Here is a 26,011-nt window from a genome sequence, read left to right on the forward strand (position 1 = left end):
TCTTTCATTAAAAATACATCGTGATATAGTAATAAATAAATTTGTTTATGATTTTTTTATAGAATAAATAACCAATTCAAGAAATTTAAAAATACAAACATGAATTCTTCAAATATCATTATTATTGAAATCATCTGCAAAAATTAATGATATAAAAAGAAAACACAACATTTATAATAAATAAATAAATACCTTTGTGCTACAAAGTAATAAAAAAACAATGCTCAATGTACAAATTTGCAAAAAAATGCAGATTTTTGTTTTGGGGTTTAAAATAACTTCTTTTTCAATGCAAAAAAATGTGAGTTCGTGGATGTCAAGTTGTCTGACAAAAGTCTCATGTCCAGACGACTTTACATTCACAAGCTCATACCTTTCTGCATTCTAAAAAGGGTTTCTTGAAACCCCCAAAAACATGCCTACAGTTTGCTGCAAATTTATGCTTTAAACCCTGTTTTTCTTACAGCAACTTTTTTTACCTAGATATTTCAAAGGCACAACTACAAATATTTTAAAATAAATAAAATGAAAAACAAAATGCGCTTTCCATTTGTTGTAATACTTAGATCTCAATCAATCAAATTTATTTAAAAAAGGCACAACTATAAATGCTTCCAATTTAATAGGATTGAATAATAAAATCCAGCATTATTATTTTCGAATAGTTTGATGTCAAACAATAACATTTATCAAAAGAAGGAGATTAACGCACAAAAATAGTATATGGGGATGCTACAACATTTTTAGCTGTCCAGTGAAATAAGTTCGCATTAATTGCAGTTGGAGAGTTTATGAATATTCTTCTAGATTCCTGACCACAGGCATGATTCCATCAGATGATTGTAGAGGTGTTGTAAGTAGGAAATTGGCACTAACAACAATAGGAAACTTCATCTCCATTGGTAAGTTCAATACGGTTACTTGCTATAAAAATAAAAAATATTAGAGAAAGAAAAAGAAATAAAAATTATCCGCAACACTGCTGAATGAAAATAAAAGCAGGTATAAAATTAAGCAAAAAAAAAAAAAAAAAAATAACTTGAATTTTGTCATATTGAATTCAAATTATGTTTTTCGCAATCACGAGTGTGTGTGTAGGCGTGTGTGTGTGGGGGGGGGGAGTATGTGTATGTGTGTAGGCATGCGTGTTTGTGTCTGCGTGCAGGCATGAGTGTGTGGGTAGTTGTGTGTATTTGTGTGTATGTGTAGGTGTCTGTATGTGTTTCTGCATGTGTATTTGTTTGTGTATGTGTGTCGGGGTATGTGTGTGTATGGTGGTGTTTGTGTATGTGTGTGTATGTGTTTGTGTGTGTGTGTGTATGCATGTGTGTGTAGGATATGGACGCAACCTAGAGACGGTTTTCGCTAGAGGAGCAGCATCGTGGGGCCGGCCGACGGGTGGTGCTGGCAGAGGGTGGCGCCGGTGGGAAATAAAATGATAGCAAGCCAAAAACAGTCAAATGAAAGCAATAAGCAATCCTGATTGCTCAAAAAACTATTAATTTGAACTTTGACGTCTTGAATTCAAATTATGGTTTTGCAATCATGAACTAAAATACAACTCTACTCGTAGAGTTTCTTGTTTCTACAAATGGAATGGAATGGAAATGGCCAAGAAATTTGCACCTGTCATATTATGACTGGTGATTTTCTAGAATAGGTAATACAAGGCATATCCATAAAAAGAAATGGTGGTTAGGATGTGGCACTAAAGATAAAGATTTTACGGCCGATATCCAGCAGTACACTTATCATAAAGATTATTTACAGTGCATAACATTATATATTTTTATTTCTTATCAATCTTAAATGATGGGGATTAGTAATCTGGAGATTTTGTATTTGGATGAAGTAATACTGTTTCAGTTCATCTACATTGGTGTTTTTCTCCTGAAAGAAACATAATATGTTACACTCTCCTCGCTTTTTAAATGTAAAACCTACTTAAGTTAAGCCTTGAATGAACCCAAACGATTTGTAATCATGGCAATAAAAGTTTGTCCTCTTAATAAATATCAAAACAACAAGTTGAAGTTATTATGGTTGTTTTAGCAATCTGAAAAATCAGAGCAACATCAACTCTGGTCAAGTGAGCTTAATAAGCAATTCGTGATTGCTATTAAAATAAATAAATAAATAAAAAGCTAAACAATCGATTGAAATTAATAAGTACATGAACATAATAACATGGCGACATGAATCATAACTATACTCAGTAAAGCCACAGTAAAAATCAACTTTTAATACCTCATTCTTGAATAATGATGCAGAATCAATCACTGTTTCAGCTTTGGATAAAAGTCTACCATTCTTGTCTAATGAAAACACACTTATACGAAACATTAAGTTGCGTTTTTTAGCTCGTAAAGAAATCACATCAGCAGCACTGAATACAATGGGAAGATCGCCATCTGTCTTAAAAAACCGATGCAATTTGAAGGCTCTAACAAAATAAATAAATAAAATAAATAAAACATTATATTCAAGTAAAATATCATTTTGAATAATTTCATTAATAACCATATTTTTAAATACAGAGTATCTGCTACATTTTGATCTATGCTTTGGGCATCATGTGTTTCTAAGAATTCAAATTAAAGTGAAATGCATTTAGCTCTCAGCTATTTATATAACTATAAACCAATTTATGGATCAATGACTAGTGAGACACATGACTGGTGACACATGAAATAATCAGAGTGTTTACTTAATTATTTCGTTACCAAGGATTATACATTTATAAATCTAAAATTTTTGATTTTTTTTTTGGATTCCAATAAATCATTTAAAGTTTTTATACAGGTAAGAATGCACATGTAAACAAATTTATTATTTTTTCTATGAAAAATCCAATATGATACTTCAATTTTTCAATTACTAAAAATGCTGGAAAAAAAATTTTAGTTGCAAAATGATTTTTCAAAATGAAAGAAGCACCAAACATGCAGCAATAATGATATAAAACTACTGGTGAACAGCGAAACATTTAAACTTGATTTTTATTATTTTATTTTATTTGATTATTTTTGAATTTTTTATGTAAATATTTTTATAAACAAATAATGAATCTAAAATTTGTTATTTTTTTCAAAAAAAAGCAAGTAGTTTTCTAAAATATCTGTGACTAGCTATAATTTAGTAATTACCAAAATTAGTTTTAAAATAAATAAAATAAATAATCAGAAAAAAAATCTAAACTACTTAATAATTAACTTACCAGACATTACCAGATATATCACCGCCAAAGTTTTAGGATTGGTTACAAAAATTGAAAAATTCCCGAATTTGTGATTTTTGCAACATTTTCGGAGTTTTAAAATTTTTACCCTTGAAAATTCCCTGATTTCTGTATTTTATCAACATCTTAAACGTCCTTAATTAATTCTTCAGACCAATTTTATTTTCTAAAATCTTCATAACTTAAGACACTGCTGAAAATTTATGATAATTTTTATGAGTCTCTTGAATCAATACGGATGCAAATGATTTAAAAATTTCAAGTCTATATTAGAGTGGCAAACTTAGAAGTCTACCAGTCCTCAACTACAGAATTAGACATATAAGGAGGGTTAAAAATAATGCTAAACACATGATTATAAATGTCTAAATGGTAGAATCATAGTAAAGAAAAACGAGGGAATATTATAAAAATGGATGTAATCAGATTTCGAAATGTGTGAAAAATCGAGACTGATGCGTAAAAGAGTAAGAAACGACTAAGATACGAAAACTTTGAAGCTAATACCAATAATTCGATAAATATGCATGTTCTTGAACTCAAAATCTATGACCAGCTATCAGTTTCCATGACTTTTGAGCATTTTTGCTGAAAATCATGACTTTCTATGACCATTTTCGATCATAGTCGAAATCCATGAATTTCTAGGGCTCGGACACCCTGTCAATACTCTAAATTTACATGATAACCACAAGAAAACACAAAGAAAAAACAGAAAATATAGTAAATACAGTATCAAATAATTTTATTGTTCAAAATAAATTGTACACTACTTGCCAATTTCTTTAAATTTCTAGATAATTCTTGTATTTTGAACATTGCTTTAAGAAATAGCACAAGTAATCTACTTTTTTTTACAATTTTCACTGTGAGATTACCAAACTTGAATTTAAATCGAAATAATTTTATATTTTCTATAATTTTGCTTTCATTAGTGTTATTTTTTCATGTCAAAATAGCTTTGAATTCAAAGAAATATTGAGGACAGTGAGTTTAATATCTCTCAGTCAAAGGATTATAGTTTTGATTAGAGATGGGAACAGTCAGAGATTTCCTGGTAAATTTTGAGGAAAAAACCCCGTTTTTTCCAAAAAGGTTTATTTCCACTTGGGAAGAACTGAAAAGTTTAATATTTCTGGTACAAAATGATGTATTCAGAAATTTCTACTATTTACTAATTTAATAATTAGTAAATTTTTAAAATATTTACTATATTCCCATGCTTTTTTTGTTTAAAAGGCGTTTTATGTTCAGAATTCCACGTGAAAACACTAAATTTAATAGTGTGAGCTTAAGATAATTTCATTTCCCTGCACACCAAGTATGATTTTCTACTTTTCTCACTAAAACTGCTATGAAGAGAGAAGACAGACTTAGTATATCAATATCATTAATTAGACAAATGTTTCAGTAAAAAGTTTAATATATTTTCCTTTAATGGGTGTGTATATGGTGTATATGTACTTATATATTATAAATACATATTTCTCTAAAATTAAAAAAAAAAAAAAACTTTCGGTTAAAAATCCATCCCCTACTGGAATTTTTTTTTCCCGACGCCTACAAATTTCTGAATATTTTGCAACTTTAGTTTTCATTTATTAACAGATAACATTTAATCAAGGTGTAGTGAATCAGAAGAGGGTATGATGACATGATTTCAGTCTTAATAAAGATGTGGGTGGAAGAAAAAAGTGCAATGGAATATAGATAAATGTTAGTATACCCGCCAACTGGAAAAAACCCCAAAATGTAAAAAAAATGTCCAATGCTCTATTAATAAACAGTAAAGCGATTTAATGAATTCTGATAACTCATGAGTTGGTGTAATGATTTAAAGTTAAGACACACACACACACACACAAAGTATTGGTGAAAATTTTTAGGACAACTATCAAAAGCATTAAATCACACACTATTTTGAGCATATTCTTTGTTTATGATAACATTCTTCTGAATTGCAGATCCCCCCCCCTCAAAAAATGTTACAAGTAACTGGATTTAAATTTTGAATGGGCATGGCAAAATGATAAGCATGCAACTCTACAATAGAAGATTAAATACACCAAAGACTAGAACTAAAAGTGAAAACAAAATTTTATGATTTCCACACAGTCAAACCACATAACAAAAAAAGACATTTTATGGGTTCAGTTGGATTTTAAAAGGCAAAAGTGTAATAACAGAAAAATATGGATTGATTTTACTCTCAATACAACAATGCAAAGATGGAGTTTGTATGTTTCAGAAATTATAATTTGATTTAATACTTTGATTTTTACTTCCTTTTACAAAAAAGGAAGTATTGTATTCGCAAAAAAATTTTCACTCAAAAATCGGCCTTAATTTCCATTTTTCTTACCCCCGAATGAATGTTGAGTCTTTTTTCGACCTGACCACACGTGGATTAGGAACTTACAGAACCTATTGGTCTAGGAACTTACAGACATCCGAAATATTCATTTTGACAACCCCCGAGTTAATTGCAACAAATTTTCTCGTGACGTCCGTATGTACGTATGTATGTGCGTATGTATCTCGCATAACTCAAAAATGGTATGTCCTAAAAAGTTGAAATTTGGTACGTAGACTCCTAGTGGGGCCTAGTTGTGCACCTTCCCTTTTGGTTGCATTCGGATGTTCCTAAAGGGGTCTTTTGCCCCTTTTTGGGGGAACTCATTGTTAATCTCAATGTAAACTCAAGTGGTGTTATAATTTGTCGGACGCTTGGCGATATATCGCCAGTATTTCAGTCGTCAAGTTTTGTTGCCAACTTGGTGACAAATTTGACAATTTTTTTTTAAATTTTAAATTTGCTTTCAATTTGGCTACTGTTGGTAATATTTAGAGAGTAAACAATTGAATCACATTAAAATTGCCAATCATGAGGAAATGACATTAAATTAGAGTAAAAGGAAGTCATGTGATGCACACATTAGCTCGTTTTTTTTTATGACTATGTTATTTTTGATGACTATGTTACTATGTAACTGATTGTGAATGAAACTAATATACATGATGAACAATGACTTTACTCCAAGAAATCTGGAATTCATTCAAAGCAGCAAGAATGATTCAACTTAGAAATTACTCATGAAACCTTTTACTATTGTGTTCCCATTGTGTACTTACTGTATGATAAAACAAGTTGTTAAAGGCTATGTTTTTTTTTTCATCTCTTAGAAAAAGACAAAATTATCATAGGAACGGATGCTTTGAAAAGGGATGATTCTTACACATATACAAAATAAATAAATGAATAAATAAAATAAGAAGAGTAATTTATCACTAAATGTACAAAAGTACAAAAAAGAAAATGAAAAACACAATTACAGCAAAAAAAAAAAAAAAACTGAAAAAACTGAATAAGTAAAAATGTACACAAAGCAAGAACAATTTTACACACTGTTTCAGAACAGTGGTTCCCAACCTTTTTGAGCCCATTGCTTCCCTTTACATGCTGATTCACACTCATCGTCCCCTCTGTTGGCACTAGTGAATATTGTTGAAAATATTAATAATAAATTTTAATTTGAAGTAAATCGCATACAATAAAGCAATTTTATCCAATCTCTTTTGAACTAAAAAAATAAATAAATTACTAAACAAAAAAAAGCTATTTTTTAAGGGTTTTTTTTTTTTTGATCAGAAAACAAGGGAAATACTCAACTAAAATCATTTACATAGTTTTCAAAAACCGAAGTATATTGCTTTAGAATTATTTTCTTCCATAAATTGGAATCTGGAGGAACAAAAATCCCCGACACTAAAAGTTTAAAAAAGAAAAAAAAATGAAAATTCATAAACTCAGTAATGAATAACGAAATACTTTCGGTTTGAGGCAGATGATCTTGAACTTCAATTTGTTTCTTTTTCAACTTGTGATACGTTTTCAGTTTCAATACTTACTGGCCTTTCATTACTGTTATTTTCTCTTTTAAATACACTCCCCTATCTCTTCTGAAGAGTTTATTGCCCTTTTGGGGACGATGTCTCCAAATTGGGAACCACCGTTTTAGAACAACAGTTATGTTTAGGCAAAACATTTTGATTTTTCATAAGAATTATACACATAAATCAAGCAATTTTTCTGAACTGATAAAGCAAAAAACTATTTCCATAAAAATATTACCCATTGGAGTAATATATGACAACATCAAAGCCAAAACTAAAGCCCGTCCACCTCCAACTATGCTGAAAAAGAGGATCAAAGTTATAATCAATGTAATGAGTTGAAATAAAGTACTTTCGTGTAAAAGATGGAAACAAAGTGCTTTTGAATATGTCTTAAAATCATTATTTTTCTTTTTAAATAATTATTTGTATACCAACTTTTATGAAAATGGTAGTATTTCATAATGAACATGACACGGAAAAAAAGTTATGGGACTTTAGGAGGCTGTTATTTTTCATTCAAACCTGTTTTTGTGCGGTGGATACGAACTGCATAAAGGAAATAGCATTAAAAAAAAATCATTCGTTTTAGAAATAATTTTGTCAACTGAGTGCCAATCTGATTAAAATGTTCATAAACCCCCACAAAAAAAGAAAAAAAAAAAAAAACTCTCACACACACACACACACACACACACACACACACAAAAAAAGGTTTAAGTGTATATGTATATAACCAAACGCACATATGCTTTTAACATTTACATAAGCAAATTTCATGTATTTAAAATTGGAAATAGGCCACAATAGTACCTCAATAAAAATTTAGCATCAAGGGAAAAGAGGAAAAAAAAAGAAGCAATTGGATGTTTAAAAATATTGCATTTGAATGCAGTTATTTTAAAATTAAATTTCAAACATTCTAAACGTTAAAAATCCAAATAGTACTCATCTCTTTGTTTCCTGTCATGTTTCATTTCATCCTTAGGAAATTACATTACTGTGGAATAAATCACAATCATCATGGTTTTTGCGGTTGTCGTATTTTCATGACTCAAAAATTCAAGGAGTATTTTAATGCCTTTAAAAATATCCCAGCGATATCTATACACACACATTGCACATGTATCAAGAGTGGCAGTGTTCCGTTAATATGCCGGATTTCAGCACTTGTCAGATTACTTCTAGCAATTTGACCTTTGGAGAAGAAATATAATTATGCTTCTGTTCTGAAGAATTTTTACATAGAATAGGGAGATGCATTTATTACAACAGTACATGTGTTTTGTCTATTTTGAAGCAATTACTGTAATAATCTCGGCATGAACATAACATAATAATCAAGATGTCCAAGGCAAAAAATGCGAACAGAAATTCAATTTTTCCAAAGTATTTCAGAAAATTTTCTGAGTCAAAAAGATTATCTTTAGTTAATTTTTCATGTGAAATGATCATAGGCTTGATATTTTTCTTCAACGATCAATTCCCACTTCATTCAAAAAAAAAAAAAAAAAAAAAAGAATTCTGATTTTGCGTATATTGATTAGTGATTGCAATATCTGACTAAAAAAAGCAATACCAGTATTTGGTATTTTTAAAAATAAAATACAAAAATGCCGATTATAATACTGGTATTCAAAATTTTTCAAAGAAGGATAAAAAACAACATGCTTGTTTCATTGCCATATTTCAGAATTTCAAGCAAAACTGCATCAAATATGAATTTTATTGTGAACAAATGAAGAGCTTATTTCCCAATGGCGTTAAACCAATTTTTTCCATTCTTGAAAAAACGCAATTTTGTTTGTGAGATTTAATATTGAATTTAAGAAAAAGATAATTCTCCCCAGTAATCTACGGAGGATAATGACCCCAAAGTATGTGGTTATAAAATTCTGACAGTATAGTTATTCAGAAACAAAAGCAGCAAAAATGACTTAAGCCTTTTCAGAACAAAACTATAATTTATGTCCCTTTAGCACAAATAAATAATGAAATGACTTTCTACCGTTTAAAAGCAATTCATTTTTTCTTGTGCATTAATACAGCATAAATTTTAGGTACACAATTTCGGAATGTTGAAGAAATAAAAACATGGTGCACATAAATGCGATTTATCACACTATTTTGTGATGAATGTATCATTTTGCATTTTTTCCACTACATTAACCAACTAGTGGTATTAACTATTTAACTAACACTAATTTCTGTTTCTGAAGACAACTTTTTGCATCAACAGATTGGTTTTGGTCCTATCTCACTGAAAGAAAAATGACTATTCAAAATAACAGTAAATATCAAATAAGTTAGAGTGAAAACATTACGATTGAAAATTATTTATTATTTGCAGCTAATAGCGAACATACTGGTATTTTACCTTAGCAAATAACAGTATTGCAAAAATACACAATACAATTACAAAAACACAAAATACAAATAGTTTGAAATACCGAAATTCGGTATACTAGTGCTGTGATCAGAATAATTGATACATATTTTTAATTAACTTTATCATTAAACTGTATTTTTGGCTACTGCTTCATTTTCAAACTATAACAAGGCACTTCCTAATTTAAATCTAACAGTGCACCCATAGAAGGAGAATAATACTTTTCTTGCTAGATTAGAAGCAGAGTAACAAGATAGTAGCACAGCTGAAAGGGTGGCCCTGCTTTATTATCTAGTGTGTTATAAAGAGATTTGAAGATTTACTTGTGTATCAGTTTTCAATATCCTTCCACATCGAACACAATCTCTTTTGAATTCCTCATCAGTTGCTTGTCTTGGTCTAAAGCAAAATACAAAGATTACAACATCGATGTATACATATATTTAAATACATATATATATTAAAACAAAAAAGTTGTAAAAAAAATACAATTAAAAAAAATTAACATGGGAGAAAATTTCTGTTTTAATAAAATATACCTTTTTTTTCTTAATTTTGAAGACACCTACAACTTATAATTGATAGTGATATCTACATAGACTTCTCACACAATTAAAAAAAAAAAAAAAAAAAAAAAAAAAAAAAAAAAAAAACAACATCTTAGTAACTTTATGTGAACCAAAAGAGTAAAATTCAGTGCATTCAAAGAATTTTTTAAATTCTTCTGTAGGTAGGATATTCTTTCTCCCCCCCCCCCCGGCATTCTTTTCAATTACAAAATCTAAGAAGTTTAGGCATAACCTCATTCTGTACTTTATCTTTTGAGTAGATATATAAAGCATTAATAAGCTAAAGCGAACTCACTGAACTCAACGGTCCCAGTTTCACATGACCCACAAAAAGCACAATTACAAAAATTAAGTGAAATATAAACAGTCAAGCCCTGTTGGTCTCATCTTTTCAATATGCAACCTTCAAAGTGTCTTCATATCTTCCTAATTTTTTTCAGATTTTTAAAATAAAATGTTTTTTTTTTCATAAAAAATGCTTATTGTTTTTTAAACAGATGCTCATTGCTTTATGCAAAGAATTGTTTATCATTATGTTTGCACAAAGCATGTAAAGCACTGCTATTGTTTCAGTTCATTAACTTTATCTCATTTCTTTTATTTTCTCTTTGATATCTAGTCTAACATTTTTAAAGTAACATACAACTTCTGTGAGAACATAACAAAATCATCAAAATCAAGTTAAAATATGAAAACAATTTTGCAATGTTGCAAAAACACTTCATTTTGAAAATAAAATTAAACAATAAATAAAAAGTTAAACATTTACTTTTTACAGAAATACAAGTAACACCTAATAATTTAATAATAACTAAAATAAGTTTAAAATACATAATTTGATGAAAAATTAAGACAGTTTAAGGGCATTTTTAGGTGCCTTGCATGTTCAATCTCAACAAAATTAAAAAAAGTTAATGTGAGAGAAATCTTGAAAAATTCATGAAAATTATTCAAACCTTTAAAATAAATATATGGCTTAACTTTTATGATTCCACTCAAATAAATATGCTTAAAAAAAAAAAAAACCCTACACCTAAAGTTTTAACAGCTAAAAGGTCTTTCAACATTCTTGTGAATTTAACTAACCCTTGATCCGCACCTTGGTCAATTCTCAACATATGATACCATTGAGTCTTGAAAACAGGAAAGAACCAATCTGAAACAAAGTTAAAAAAAAAAAAAAATGAAAGATGATTCAGGATTAATTATAGACTTTTAAGAATATAAATAGTAAACCTGATTTTTAGAGAAGGGTGTGTAGAATACTTTTCAGATGGATGAAACTTTTGTTTCAAATGTCTTATATTAAACGAATGTCTGTCTTAAACTTTACTTCACTGGCAAGATTACATAATCCCAAAGTCATAATCTCCTTCTCTCTGCCCCCCCCCCCTCCTTTCCTTCTCACAGATTTTGGATTATTTGTTACATATGTTTCTTTTCCTTTTTCCAGGTTGGTGAACCATCCGGTGGCATATTCAGTGGAACACAGGGCTCCCGTGTCTAAATCCCTGGGTTTGAAAACCCAACAATGGTATCATAAATGTTACAGATCAGTAGAAAACTTGTTCTCAGAAGCGTAGCCTAGGAGGAATTTGGGACTATTCTCCTCTCCAAACCTCAGATTCTTCTCCTTTTTTGACCATGAATTCCTGGCTATGTCATTGTTTCTAATCGTGTTCTAGTGGTTTGGAACAAATTTTAAGCGACAGGTCCTTCTACAACTGATAATGAATTTTTGTGTTGAACTTGTTTATCCTAATGCATTCTTAATATCCACAAGCATTTCTTAATATCTTTTGTTAAATTATTACTTTTGGAATTCAAAATTAAAAGTTGAAGTTATTATTTTTCTTTTCTTCTTGCAACACATAAATGCATTCATGTCTGCAAGGCTTCGCTGTATTGATTGAAGCGACGGAAGGGTTTTCCTGTCTACTACAACCAGCACAATCTTTCAACAAATTTTCCAACTATAACTACTGAAGTGTGCACTCAGGGTATTTTCCAATTTGTTTAGCTTGGTCTTTAGAACCTTTTTTGGTATTAAAAAAAAAATTCTTGGTATTTAAGTCATTTTTAATTTTTAGTCCCCAAGTGATGAATAATAATTTTATCAAAATAATCACTTATTTTCATTTGCCTGTTTTAAAATATTTTTTTATGCACTGTTGCTAGAAGGCAATGCATATTAGCAATCAAATAAAAAAATATGCAAGGTGTTCTTACCAATAGGTATTATGTTATCACTCTCAATAATTTCAAGATCAACATGATGAGCGACTAAATGCTTTAGGCGTAAGGCACGAAATGCTTTATGATAATTTTTTCCAGCATTGGTTAAGAGAAATGGTACATCACCTAATAGAATGTTAAAAAGAAATATTTTACTTTGGTAAGATAATAATGAGATAAATAACATTTTATTAAACTTTTCCTGATGTCTTAGTGTCACTTGGTTAAGGCATGTTGAAATAATATTCATCAAGTATTAAAAAAAAGCTAAAAGGTTGCAAAAAAAAAAAAAAAGCTTCAATGAAAACAAACAAAAGTAGCATGAAACAATCATTGTAATATGTAAAGTACCTTTGAAAAAATCAATTGCATTCTAATTGGGAAGTTAATTCAGTGTATTAACAAAGTTGAGGATGTTATTACAGTCGACTCCCGCTACAACGCGATCCGACTTACGCGAAATGGCTATAACGTGAATTTTTCACGAGTAATGAATTTTAGAGCTGACGCGAATTTTTTGCCCACAACATGAATTTTTTTAGAAGGAAGTATCAGCTTCGTTATTGGCTACTAAATATCAATTTCATGAATGTTATTCCGTCCCTTTAAGCATCACTGACAGCCAAAGTTCCCACGCCAAACTAGTCTAGTGTATCAAATAACCGTAATGGCACCTTAGTGTCACCTTCATCTAAGGTTTGAAAATGTGAAGAAAAGAAAGTTTCTGATAAAATTTTTTTAAAAAAGATAAGATTCTCGATATGCTTGAACAATTACAAAACGTCGAAGCTAGCGCGACAATAAGTATGAGGGAATCTTCCATATGTACAATTTAAAGTCAAAACAAAAAGATGTCCGTAAAAGTTCAGAACTTAGTTTCAATATTGAAGCTTGCAGAGCAGTCCAGCAAAGTAAAAATTATAAAAATGTAATCTACGCACGCTCTTGCATTGTGGATTAATATAAAGATCAGGTAGAGGAGATGTAGCTACAAATTGAAACGTTTTAAATGAAAGGTGAAGCGTATTTAAAAATGCATTAGAAAAAAATAACGATCTGATCTTGGAGCATAAATCATCAATAGTATCCTCATTTTTTAACTCGTAAATATTACTCGTAAACATTCGTTTAACTGTATCTACTGTACAATACTATTTTGTGCATCATTTTAATTTTACTGCATGCAGTGCGTACTGTTTTGTTTTACTTTATATCTTTTATTCCCATTGGTCATTCATTTTGTGCATTTTAAGTATTTCATGTTGAATAACAGTTTTTTATTTTTTAAATACAATAAAAGTTCAGTTCTTTATGGAAGAAACTAATGGTTAAGGAATGCTTTAGAGCATTTTGAAGGGTGTTTATAAGTGCCTAAAAGTATTTGGTACGCTTTAAAAAATTTGTATGCATATATTTTTTTACAACGCGAAATTTCAATTTACGCGAAGAGTCTTGGAACGCATCCCTCGCGTAAGTCGGGACTCGACTGTACATCCATTTAAAGTCTATGTAACAGAAAGTTCAAAAAAAAAAAAAAAAATAAATAAATAAATAAATAAATAAAAAAAAATGAAGCAGTATAAATATCCAACAATGGAAGAAAAAAAAACTAAATAAACAACAAATGAAAGTATGGCATTTCTCTACTTTCACTAAATTTATGCATTACCAATAAAGCAACACTCACTCATTACTTAAATTAAAACTACAACCTTTTCTTGATTGCAATCTTGCAATTATCACTTAATTTGATTGGGTTGTATTTCAATAAGAACAATTTTTAAATCTTTCAAATTAATAATTGTGAAAAAATTAAAATGTAAATGAATTTTTTTTTTAAATGAAAGGATAAAAATTATAGTTTTACATTCATAATGAATGAATTTATAATGCTATCTCTTCTGGGGCAATTCCATGTCAAATCAATAAAAAAAAATAATTTTAGACCTCACCATCACCAGTTTTAACGACAATTGGTGTGAGGGACACATATGACAAGATAAGTAATCTTGCCAATTTTTTGAATTCTACTCAAAATTTTTTAGGAAATACAGGGCTGTTAAAAAACTGAAAAAGTAGAAAAAAAAAATAAAATTGAGAAATACAAATGACTAACTTATCTCCTAATTATAGTAGAATAAAAATTCAAAAACCATTGTAAAGCCAAAGAATAGAGCTTTGAATTGATATAAAAGATGACATTCTTAAGACAGATTTAAGTTTCAAGGTCATTCACCATGACTTTTGACCTTGAATATCTCAAAACATGCCCCCTTAGACTTTCTTCAAAAAAATATATTTTATAGCTCTAACACTATTCTTCCACTACACCATAACTTAGACTGGGATCGCAATGGCAAGGTACTGAAAAAAAATCAGGAATGTTCACATGTTTTACATTGTGTCACCTTCTTGAACTCCTCACCATTTCCGATTTTAATGAAATTTCGTGTGAAGGACACGTATGACAAGATATGTAATCCTGCCAATTTTTAGAATTCTACTTCAAAAAATTTAGGAAATACAGGGCTGGTAAAAACTTAAAAAGTGGGAAATAAAAGGAAAGTTGTGACATGCAAATGACTGTTACTTCTATCCTAATGATAGGAGAATAAAAATTCAAAAACCATTGCAAAGCTAAAAAAAATGAGCTTTCTATTGGTATAAAACATGACTTTTTCACCACAGGTTTAAGTTTCAAGGTAATTCACAGTGACTTTTTGTCTTGAATAACTCAAAACACCCCCCTTAGAATTTCTTCAAAAAAATATATTTTGTAGCTCTAACACTGTTCTTCCACTACACCAAAACGCAGGTTTGGACCACAATGGCAAGGGACTGCAAAAAAATCAGGAATGCTAACATATTTTTGTTGGATGTTTTACATTATTTCTGTCCTAATATTATTGTTTTAATGTTTTGGGTGCCTTCTTCATAAGGCATGCATATTTTGACAAATCGACAGATTTCTTAAATAAGAGCTAGAAAATGACAGACATTTTATTTGATAACCGTAATTTTCATCTGTAATTAGCAACAGATCTTAGAAATAAAAACAGCAAGTTTTATCCTATGACAAAGCTTCCCATATTATGGCAGAGTTTTGTTTCTACTTCATGAATAATGCATCCAAAAATTGAAACAATAATAATAGGACAGAAATAATGTGAAACATTCAACGAAAATTCAGTTGACTCTCGAAAACTCCCAAGGGACCGGCTAATAACTTCAAGTTATCAATAGTTCGAGTTACAGGAAGTTGTATGTAAATATTCCTGATTTCTTTTGCAGCACCTTGATAATGCGACCCCAGCCTAAGTTTTAGAAAACAAGAGTGAGAGCTATAATATGTATATTTTTAAAGAAATTCTAAGGGAACGTGTTTTGAGACATTCAAGTTCACGGTGAATTGAACCATGGTGAACACTTGAAAACGTTCACACCGTTGACACATGGTGAACCTTGAAACAAACCTCTCATGCGAAAGTCATGTTTCATACAATAGAAAGCTCTGTTCTTTAAGTTCACAATGGTTTTTAACTTTTTGTTCTACTATAATTAGGATAGAAGTTACAGTCATTTGCATATCACAACTTTCCATTTTTTTCTCACTTTTTAAGTTTTTAACAGCCCTGTATTTCATAAAATTTTTGAAGTAGAGTTCTGAAAATTGGCAGGATTACTTATCTTGTCATATGTATCCTTTACACCAAATTTCATCAAAGTCGGAAATGGTGAAGAGGTCAATAAGGTGACTGACTTAACGTATCGAATTCCACAATGTAAAACATGTAAACATTCCTGATTTTTTTCAGTACCTTGCCATTGTGATCCTAGTATAAGTTTTGGTGTAGTGGAAGAATAGTGTCAGAGCTATAAAATATTTTTTTTTTTTTTTGAAGAAATTTTAAGGGAGCATGTTTTGAGATATTCAAGGTCAAAAGTCACAGCAAATGACCTTGAAACTTAAGCCTGTTGCAAGAAAGTCATGTTTTATATCAATAGAAAGCTTTACAATGGTTTTTAACAAGCTTTTATTAGCTTCACTTGTATGTTTGTGAGTAACTCTCCTTTGGACTAAGAGCTAGGGGCTTATTACTGTTAGTACATTCCACCACTTTATGAGCGTTTGTAGCCCGAGCGGTCTAAGGCACGGGTCTTCGCTGACGTCCACTTCCGGGAATCATTGGTTAGCAATATCTAAAGACAAGTGTTAGCAATATCTAAATCTTATTTGAAAAAAAAATAATTGTTTAAAAAACTAAAAAAACATGCTTTTGTAGTAAAATGAACTAAAAAGTAAAAAATAAAATAATAGTTTAAAAAACTAAAAAAACACGCTTTAGTAGCAAAATGAACTAAAAAGTTAAAAATAATCTTTGGATGACAAGTATATAAAGTAATTGATCAAACACTTAATTTTACTGTAATAGAAAAAAAGCATGGGGGGCTTCTTATCAGTTGTCTTAAATTTCTTCCACTTGTTATCCATGCAAAAATGTAAATAGGCACCCCCCCCCCCCCCACACTTTTTTTCTATTACAGTAAAATTAAGTGTTTGGTCAATTACTTTATATACTTGACATCCAAAGATTATTTTTAACTTTTTAGTTGTTCATTTTGCTACTAAAGTGTGTTTTTTTAGTTTTTTAAACTATTAATTTAATGAATATTTTTTCTACTATAACTAGGAGAGAAGTTACAATCATTTGTATGTCACAACTTTTCATTTTTTTCCAGTTTTTTAACAGCCCTGTATTTTGTAAAAGTTTTAAAGTAGAATTCTAAAAATTGGCAGAATTACTTATCTTGTCATATGTGTCCCTTACACCAAATTTCGTTAAAATTGGAAATGGTGAGGTCAAGAAAGTGATTGATCAGAGGTAATTTGATAGGGACTGTTGTCCTCCCTCTAATAGGGATTCTTTGAGACTGTAAATTGAAATGAGGATTTTGGGGGACCGCTGTTTGTATTTGACAATTATTTTCCTTATTCTAATGAGGATTCGTTGCCAGTTTGCAAACTGTTCTCTTTATTCCAAAGGAAATTTTTCACTATATTTCTCCTCATTAACTTAGAGAAAATGATGGGTCATAATTCTGACGGAAAAAAAAACATAATTTAAAGAAAAAAATTTTAGTTTAATCTAATAAATCAAAGTAAGATTATTTTTTCATTTGAACTGAAATAATGCACAACATTTCACAAGAGACTAAACAAGTGCTAACATACAATAAGTATTTACCTGAGCGTAACTTAAAAAAATCATCAGCACGCGAAACTGCATTGTCAAAAGATTCACAAGGATGCTCTTTAAGGAACAGCCACTGAAAATAGATTTTTAAACTTTAAAAAATATTTTACTTAATATACTTCTTAAATACAGTCGAATCTCCATATATCAAACTTCTATATATCAAAATTTTCCATACATCGAAGTCCCAGCAAATTTCCATGTCCATTACATAGAAAAATTGTTTCTATGTATCAAAAAAAATCTCTATGTATCGAAATTTTTTTCAAGACATTCGTAGATTTTTTTTCCGCTTTAGACTGCTTGTCTCATGAAAAATGAAGGTTAGGGGAGAAATAACTATGTTCAGTAAAGGTTGCTACGAGACTCACAAGGAATGGGGTGTGTGGATAGGTCAGTGTTCCTTTCTGGCATTCTTAAATTCCCTCAAGTTTATTTCAAATCTTAGTTGCAACCAGTAGTACAGTAAAATCAGTTTCAGGTTAGCTTTAGTGAAAATCATTCAATTTAAGTAGATTGATGTTTTACTTTTCTTTCGATTACATTGTCAAAACAAAAATCCCCTAATGTTGCGGATCATGTTGAATTGCCGAAAAATGAAGATGTAAGAAGTGGCAAAAATGTTATTTCTTTTAAATTTAGCATTTCCAAAAGCAGAGTTCCTCCTGCTTTCTGAAATCCGAAAGTCATACTAAAAATACTGAAACTTACAGAAACTTAGTCAAAAATATAAAACAGCATTACATTTGGCAAAAGTTAGCTTTAATTTTAATGTTTTAGGAGATTCTTATGATAAACTAAGATAGTTTCTATATACAGTGACCTCTCACTTATACGGGACCAAAGGGGACAACGAAATTTTCGCGTAAAAGTGAAAAACCCAAAAATAAGCTTAAATGCAATCATTTAACATCAGTTATACTAATACTAATAGTACACTACTAATACTAATGAATAAATATGCACATAACTTCAGTTTATGCATTGTAATTTAATAAAAATTTAAAATTTTAAGTTGTACGTTTTATCATTTTTTATAAATTGTACAGTACGTAAGCGAATTCCCCAAAACTTAAAACATTTCACGTGATCAGAGCTACAGTCTACGAAGATGTAAAAGATCCTGGATAGGCTATATGTCAATGCTCACCGCTTGAACACAACTTTTAGTGATGTCAATCTTTTTGTATGTAACCCGTTCTCTCCTCTCAATCACAAGACTAATTCCAACCCCAATCGCACACATAGGCGAAAAAGAACATGTTCTTGGAAGAATCTGAACAATGGAATAAAGGCGTGTGAATGCATTCAAAGAGACAGAACAAGAAGGGTACAAATCTTCTGATAAGCAAAGCGTGAATACGCGATTTAATTGAAGCTAGAAAAAAAATTATCTCACATAAATAAAAGGTGATAGACATCGGTAAACGATATTCAACCGCATTCTCATTCCTAAAGTAATGTAATGTAAAATGGACTTGATTCAAATTAAATTAACTTCTCAACTCTTTCGGCACATGTAAAGTTTCAGTTTTAGGTTGGCATCTTTTCTTGCCCAATCATATGCAAACAAGGCATGCTAGTATAAATAGTGAGAGATTCCAATTGTTCTCTCTTTTGCGTTTGTCAGCCTCTTTGGCGTTAGGTCCGGTAGGTGTTGGGGAGTTGTGAACTCCGCCTCCGCTTATGGCCAGGGTTCATTTTTATAAACTTATTTTGTGAATTTATTTATTTTAGTTACAAAGGACCAATAAATAAGCTTAGGTAAGCTTTTAAACAAGTTTCCAATGTTCATATCTTCACATTGACATTAATTCTGCATCTTCCACTGTGCGGTATCATCTATGCTTGTATAAGCAAGTAATATTGTTGACTGACTTATGGAACTTAGCCTTTCGGCTTTCCATTTAAACATTGTAAGTTATCATAAGGGTTATGGGCTCAGCCCCATCTAATTATATCATAATAATTACGAGCTTGGTATCATAAGTATAAGAAATGCATCAAGATGTTTTTGAATTTTCGGCAGAGCAGAGTATTAAACTTTGTGTTTGTGATGAATTGGAACGTCGTAATTAACTTGACTTTTTGCTGAATCGGTAGATGACAAGTGCTTGGAAATCTTTTGAAATTATTTTCCCCGAATTGGCGTTGAATAAAAACAGTGAAGATAGAAGTTTTTCTTGGACTTTTGGAAATTAGTATTGAATCTTTAATCCATGTGTTGTGTTGAATTTTTTCTCAGAAGTTTCGTTTGCATTTTATGGGGGGATATAGTTGGCAAGGTGTTAGGCAGAATAGTGGCTGCCAAGTTATTACAACCATTATGCAATATTAACATTGATGATTGGCATAATCTGGAATTTAATATTGTATTGTAACCTGTAAAAGTTATCATTTGTTCACGATCAATATAGAATTTGAAATCACTACAATGTAATTAACAGAAAAATACTGGAAGTGGCATGAAGACAAGGAAAAACTATTTTATCTTCTAAGCTAAGCTGATTCCTACACTAGAAATTCAACTTTTTATCCAAGATGGTATTTTACACTTGTACCATGGGTCTTCCTACATAATAACTAATATTTTTTTCAAAAGTGATTTTTATTAGCTTAACCTACTTTAACATTTATTAATTTTTAGCTCAAAATGATTTTTTAAAATTATTGACTCATTAAAATAGGCAATGTAGCATTAACCTATACTGAAATAAAGTGAAATTGCAACAAAATTTTCAAAAAAGATTTTTTAAAATCAGTATAGTACCTTAACATCAAATTCTAAAGTGGGAAAAGTAACATGAGTCACGCTCAAAATATTCATTAGCACAACAAACAACTGTAGAATAAATGAAATTTTTGTGTACATCCAAGAACGCCCATATAGGGGGGTAGTGAGGCAGCTCAAGCTTCCCCCGCCCCTTTGAAAGAACTTCCTTGCTTTTAGTGCTTTTTTCTTTTCAAAAATGTAAAAAAAAATCTTTTCTAGCCATCAATGAATAAGTTATTAAAAATGTCAAATTTTAATATCCCTAATCTGTACTGAAATCGGTTTCTATGGGGAAAATGTTCAGCAAAACCATTGGGAAAATTTCTGCCCCCCCCCCCCTAGAATTTTGCATATGGGTGCCCATGTGTACATCATAACTTATAAATGTATTTTATTCCATGAAATACTTTTTTCAAATATTTTTACTTTGAAAGAGGAGAAATTTTAAGTTTTCAGTAATCCACAAAACTTGAATTCCTTTTTTTTGCAATGCGAGTCATGGTGCCAAATTCTGGTTTAAATACTATCTGTTTGTGCTAATATTTAAAATACTGATATCCCTAGTGTTGAATGTAATCGCTTTCTCCATTGGTTTAAAAGAAAGAACTGTGCTTATATCTTATTGGAAGAGACATTTGCAGCTTTCCACGGAGTTCGCAAAATCTATTCTTTAATCCACCATCGGACTTTGGAGAAAGCTTATTGCTATTTGGGAAACATCATTGGATACTGAAAATCTGTCCTCTATTCTATTTAAAGAGCCGCAGTCTTGTTTATCGGGCTTCACTACTTTTCTCTATGTCTTGCTGTATGTGTGTCCCCATGTTTCGTATTAAACATATTTGTTTATGTTCAGCTGTCTGAATCTCTGCTTTACACAACCTTTCAACACCTAGCTTCTAACTGCATCCCAGATGACCGTAAAGAACTTCATTTAACTCGGGTATAGTATCTCTTTAATATATAGGACAGTTACTTTTGTAAAACTTTGTCAAATGGTAACATGAGCAGTGGCGGATTGATTGAAAAAATCGGTCCTGGCATTAGGAGATGTAACGGCCCCATAGCTCTTATAGATATTAAATTTTACCTAATGATTGGGACATTACTTAAATATGAGGAAATTATTCTTAACAACTAAATATGTTTTATAAACAAAATTTAACAGATAGGAACACTTCTACACTTTAATGGTGAACAAATTGATACAGTATTAACTAAACCTTATTTTGGGGGGAAATTGTGATTGTAATTGTCCGTTTAAGTATTTTTATAATGTCCGGAACTTGATGGAATATTTCCGTAATAACTGCTTGGCTAGCATGTCCTTTTCTGCAGTCATAATAAGTAACTTAATTGCCCTGTTTTACGAAACTGATCTAGCGGATGTTTATGAGTGAAAGACTAGGACCGTCGTAGAACGTGATGGGTCCTTCGACACAAACGTACATTACTGGGCCCTGTCATAAACACTCCCTTTTTTTATACTGCCATACCCTGACGAACCCCAGACTCGATGCAAGGTCAAAAACCTGGTGGGAGGGGCCTGGTACGAGTTTAGCAGTCCCTTAATTCTTTTTCAAACGTATGTATCAATACAAAGAGAGAGAGAGAGAGAGAGTGGACTTAGCTTTCTGGCTTCTGGGAGTCATTAAAGTATTAGCAATATAAACTTAATGGAAAGATTAACATTGAGTCTGAAATAGGGGTGTCCGGGGGACCTCTCCCCCGAAACTTTTTCAAAATTGTAGTCTTAAAAACTCAATTTTAGACAATATTTGGTGATGTTAGGGAAGCGTAGGTTCAGGGTTTCTGAACCTACGCTCCTCACTGAACCAATTTCTCCTCTAGTGAATCCATTGGCTTGAAATGCTAGCTCAAGGTGTTCCAGTTCCTCCTTCAAATGTGTCTTTTCGCAGATTCTTTCTGCTCGGTGCATGAGGGTATTGATGACAGCCATTTTTTGTCTCGGGTGGTGGTTTGAGTTCTTATGAAGGTAACGGTCTGTGTGTGTGGGCTTGAGGTACACTTGGTGGCCGAGCGTCCCGTCTTCCTTTTTCGTCACAAGAACGTCGAGGAAAGGCAGCCGATTATTGCTCTCCTTCTCCATGGTGAACTGAATGCTGGGATGAATGCTATTTAGATGTTGAAGAAACAGTTGCAGGTCTTCTTCCCCATGGCTCCACACCGCCAAAGTGTCGTCGACGTATCGGAACCAAACCTTGGGCTTCTTTGTGGCAGAGGCAAGGGCTTTCTGTTCGAAGAACTCCATGTAGAAATTAGCGATGACAGGGCTCATCCCGTTGTTCGTAGAATTTTGTGTTCCACTGGAAATAAGTGGTCGTCAGGACGAGAGGAGAAATTAGAAGAGCCCTTCATCCCAGGAGGTCGAATAACGAACTGAAGCCTACCCCACCTGAACAATTAGGGAAAGTGTTCTTACCCTACCTACACAGAGTTACTGACCGAATTGGAAAACTCCTTGAAAAACACAACATCAAGACCATTTTCAAGCCCACCACTCAACTTAGGAACTGTTATCGCCCGGTGAAAGACCCCCGTGACCCTTTCTCCACATCTGGAGTTTACAAAATTCCATGCTCCTGTGGATCAGTTTATGTCGGAACTACGAAGCGCAGCATCAAGACACGCCTTTCTGAGCATGTTCGTCATTGCCGTTTAAGAAACTATGATAAGTCTGTCATAGCCGAACACAGCAAACAAGGAGTCCACAACATCAAATTTAAAGACACAGAAATCTTGGCTACAACATCTCATTACTTTGCCCGTCTTCATCGCAAAGCTATAGAAATTTTCAAACACCCCTTTAATTTCAACGGAAAAGAGGAGAATTTCAATTTACCAAAAACATGGCACCCTGCCCTTAGATCCGCTCGCCACAACACTCTAAAACATACTGTGGTCCCATCCAATCAGAAACCGGTAGCCACCACGGCTTGTAAATCCCATCCAATCAGGTACCAGGATCACCCAGCGGCTTGAATCTCATCCAATCAGGAACCTTATTCTATCAGCGGCTTGAGAATGCCTCCCAATCAGGACTAGCAGCGCAGCAGCAGTTTGCTTAAATACCGGAGCCACCGAAGCAAGGAATCAGTCTCGCCAAACTCAAACCACTGATGATGGCTGCAGCAAAGCAAGCCGAAACGTCTGGAATTTTTACTCCAATTAGATCACGGCCAATAAGCCCGGAAATGTTATCTCCTCATATTGACGCCGGCCGTGAAAGCCTTAAACAGTATTTTTCATATTGTTGCAATGCTATGCATAATTCTTTAAAAAGTTTGGGGCCCTTTAGGAACATGGGCCCCAGGCCTAGGCAGCCTGTGTGGTAATCAGGCTCTAGGCAGCCACATTTATATTTTGCTGTTAGTAGACAGGCCCGAAAGACTTTGCTGTTAGTAGACAGGCCCGAAAGACTTTGCTGTTAGTTGATCGGCCCGAAGCATGACCGGCCCACCGGGCAAATGCCCGGTTGCCCACCGGCTGTATCCGCCACTGAACATGAGTCACGTGGAATTGCCCATATCTACATGCAAGTCATTATAAATTTAAAATAACAAAATATTATAAAAAATGAAAATATTGCTTACATTTTAAAGCTAGTTGAAGTTTCAAACCTAGTTCAAAACAACCAAAGTTGAAAATAACTTCTTCGCGGGGATTTAGTTTTGTGGAGAAACTCTACAAAATGCGGAGCAGTAGGCAATCCAGAGTTTGTATTAATTGTTGACCCTTATTTTCAGTTTATGAAGTGAAAAAATACTGCGCATATAAGAAGATTTAAAATTCAATTTAAACTGATAAGTGGGAGGGAGACTCCCCTCCAAGCTTTATGCCAAGACATAATAAAAAGCTTCGTGGGGGATAAAGTGCAGTAATGTGGCAATATTGCTTGGCTGTATTCTCACATTATAAAAGTTTGTGTTTGATGTGCTGTGTGTGCGTGCTTTAAATTATATATAACAATTGCTCGTCTTCACAGGAGATTCAAAATTGTTTCTTGGGCAAAAGCGCCCCCCCCCCCCACACTGACAATTTTCCAGGAGGAGAGCTGAGGAATTTTGATATAAATCTAGTCATCACACCTTGAGTTTTAGTCTCTGTGCATATGCATACATATGAACAACGCTTAGAAGTTAGTATTAATTTTAAAAACATTATAAATGAATGCAAGTGCAACTTCCTACACAGAGTAGCATACAACTTTGGTAATTTAAATTTAAATAAAATGAAGAGAAACTTAAAACACTTACTACTTTCAACATAAGATAAAGGGAAAATTCTGTTTGGACAACAACTAGCTCAGGAGATGATATCAATTCGGCCATTAAATCACAACTAGAAAATAGATAAAAAGTATCAATAGAATGAGATTGTAACAACAATTTCACAAGAAAGCATTATTACTAAAATTGGTAGTTTATTCTAGATCAGGATTCAGTTTCCCTTACTTTTCCATACCCACAACATAAAAATTACAGTTACTGCAATGTTGATGTGTTTTTAAAAAACACCATTAAAAAGGATACAAATACTAATACATACTTCATATGTAACATTGATAATTGATTTATTCTTGCCTTTTTGCACTGCTCTAATTTTATCATCAAATTCCTATTTACAGATTAATATTATTCTCTTTCACCATATAAATTTCATTTTTTCACACTTATAGTGTTTAAATACAGCGATCACTAACAATACTTAATAAATTACATAAAAATCCCCACGTTAGTAGCTGAGAAAAAGAAATAATATTAATACAATCAATAAAGAGTACCTCATCAATACATTTATTTAATCATCTGCTTTGATTAAAGACAGATGATAACTTAAAAACAAGTGAAAAAAACACATTTAAAAAACAAGTAAACAAATGTAGAAATAAATTTATATATACATATATATATATATATATATAATACAAAAACAAAACACATACTTGACTTTTTTTTCCTTGCTCACAGAAAAAAAAGCTTTTGTATTCAACTTCTGATTATTTTTAATGATGTAAAAATCTAAATTATAAAAACACATTTAATACTGTTTACCTGGAATAGGAATATTACAAAAATAATCTAGTCATAAAAAAAGGTTATGTTTTATCTATAACTTTTTAACAAGAAAAAAATCTATCATTTCCTAAAGAGTTAACAATTTCCCAGGCTCTCCTCTCCCCGGGTATCCAGGAGGATAAAAACACGATAAAGAGTGCAGTATTTTCCATAAAAACAGACGTTTAAATTCATTAGGGTAAATTCATCAAAGACTAACAGAGGCTCCGCAAATCAGATTGAAAAAATTAGGAAAACCTTTTTCAGAAGGTTGTTTGTCACTTACAAAATATTTAATAATTTTTAAATAAAATTTTTAGTTTTGAAATATGGTCGTCCTTCTTTTCAGTTACAGTTTAAAAACTCTGATCAACAAACAAATTCTAGACCTTTTACACAATCATCTGATTTTCCTAGTTGTTAACCTTACAACAGTAATCACCTTTAACTGTTTTGAATAAAAAATGGATTTCCATTAACTGGTATAGTTATTATATTATTATTTTAAAAATCTTTAACTTGAATACAGTAGAAGACCGTTATAACACACACCTTGGGACCAGAGCTTTTGTGTTATATA

General features: G+C 31.6%; 1 protein-coding gene across 1 annotated transcript in view; it reads right to left on the reverse strand.

The window, feature by feature from the left end:
- Positions 1-789: 789 nt before the first annotated feature.
- LOC129216292 (protein germ cell-less-like) overlaps positions 790-26,011 on the reverse strand; it is a 40,451-nt gene continuing 15,229 nt past the window's right edge. Inside the window, exons 7-14 of the mRNA XM_054850501.1 lie at positions 24,631-24,715; positions 17,572-17,653; positions 12,320-12,451; positions 11,177-11,246; positions 9,845-9,920; positions 7,371-7,432; positions 2,248-2,443; positions 790-924 (exon numbers count right to left, since the gene is read on the reverse strand). Of these exons, the coding sequence (XP_054706476.1) occupies positions 790-924; positions 2,248-2,443; positions 7,371-7,432; positions 9,845-9,920; positions 11,177-11,246; positions 12,320-12,451; positions 17,572-17,653; positions 24,631-24,715 (838 nt within the window). The remainder of the gene's footprint in view (positions 925-2,247; positions 2,444-7,370; positions 7,433-9,844; positions 9,921-11,176; positions 11,247-12,319; positions 12,452-17,571; positions 17,654-24,630; positions 24,716-26,011) is intronic.

Source organism: Uloborus diversus, chromosome 2, assembly GCF_026930045.1.
Source record: "Uloborus diversus isolate 005 chromosome 2, Udiv.v.3.1, whole genome shotgun sequence".
NCBI classification, from domain to species: domain Eukaryota; kingdom Metazoa; phylum Arthropoda; class Arachnida; order Araneae; family Uloboridae; genus Uloborus; species Uloborus diversus.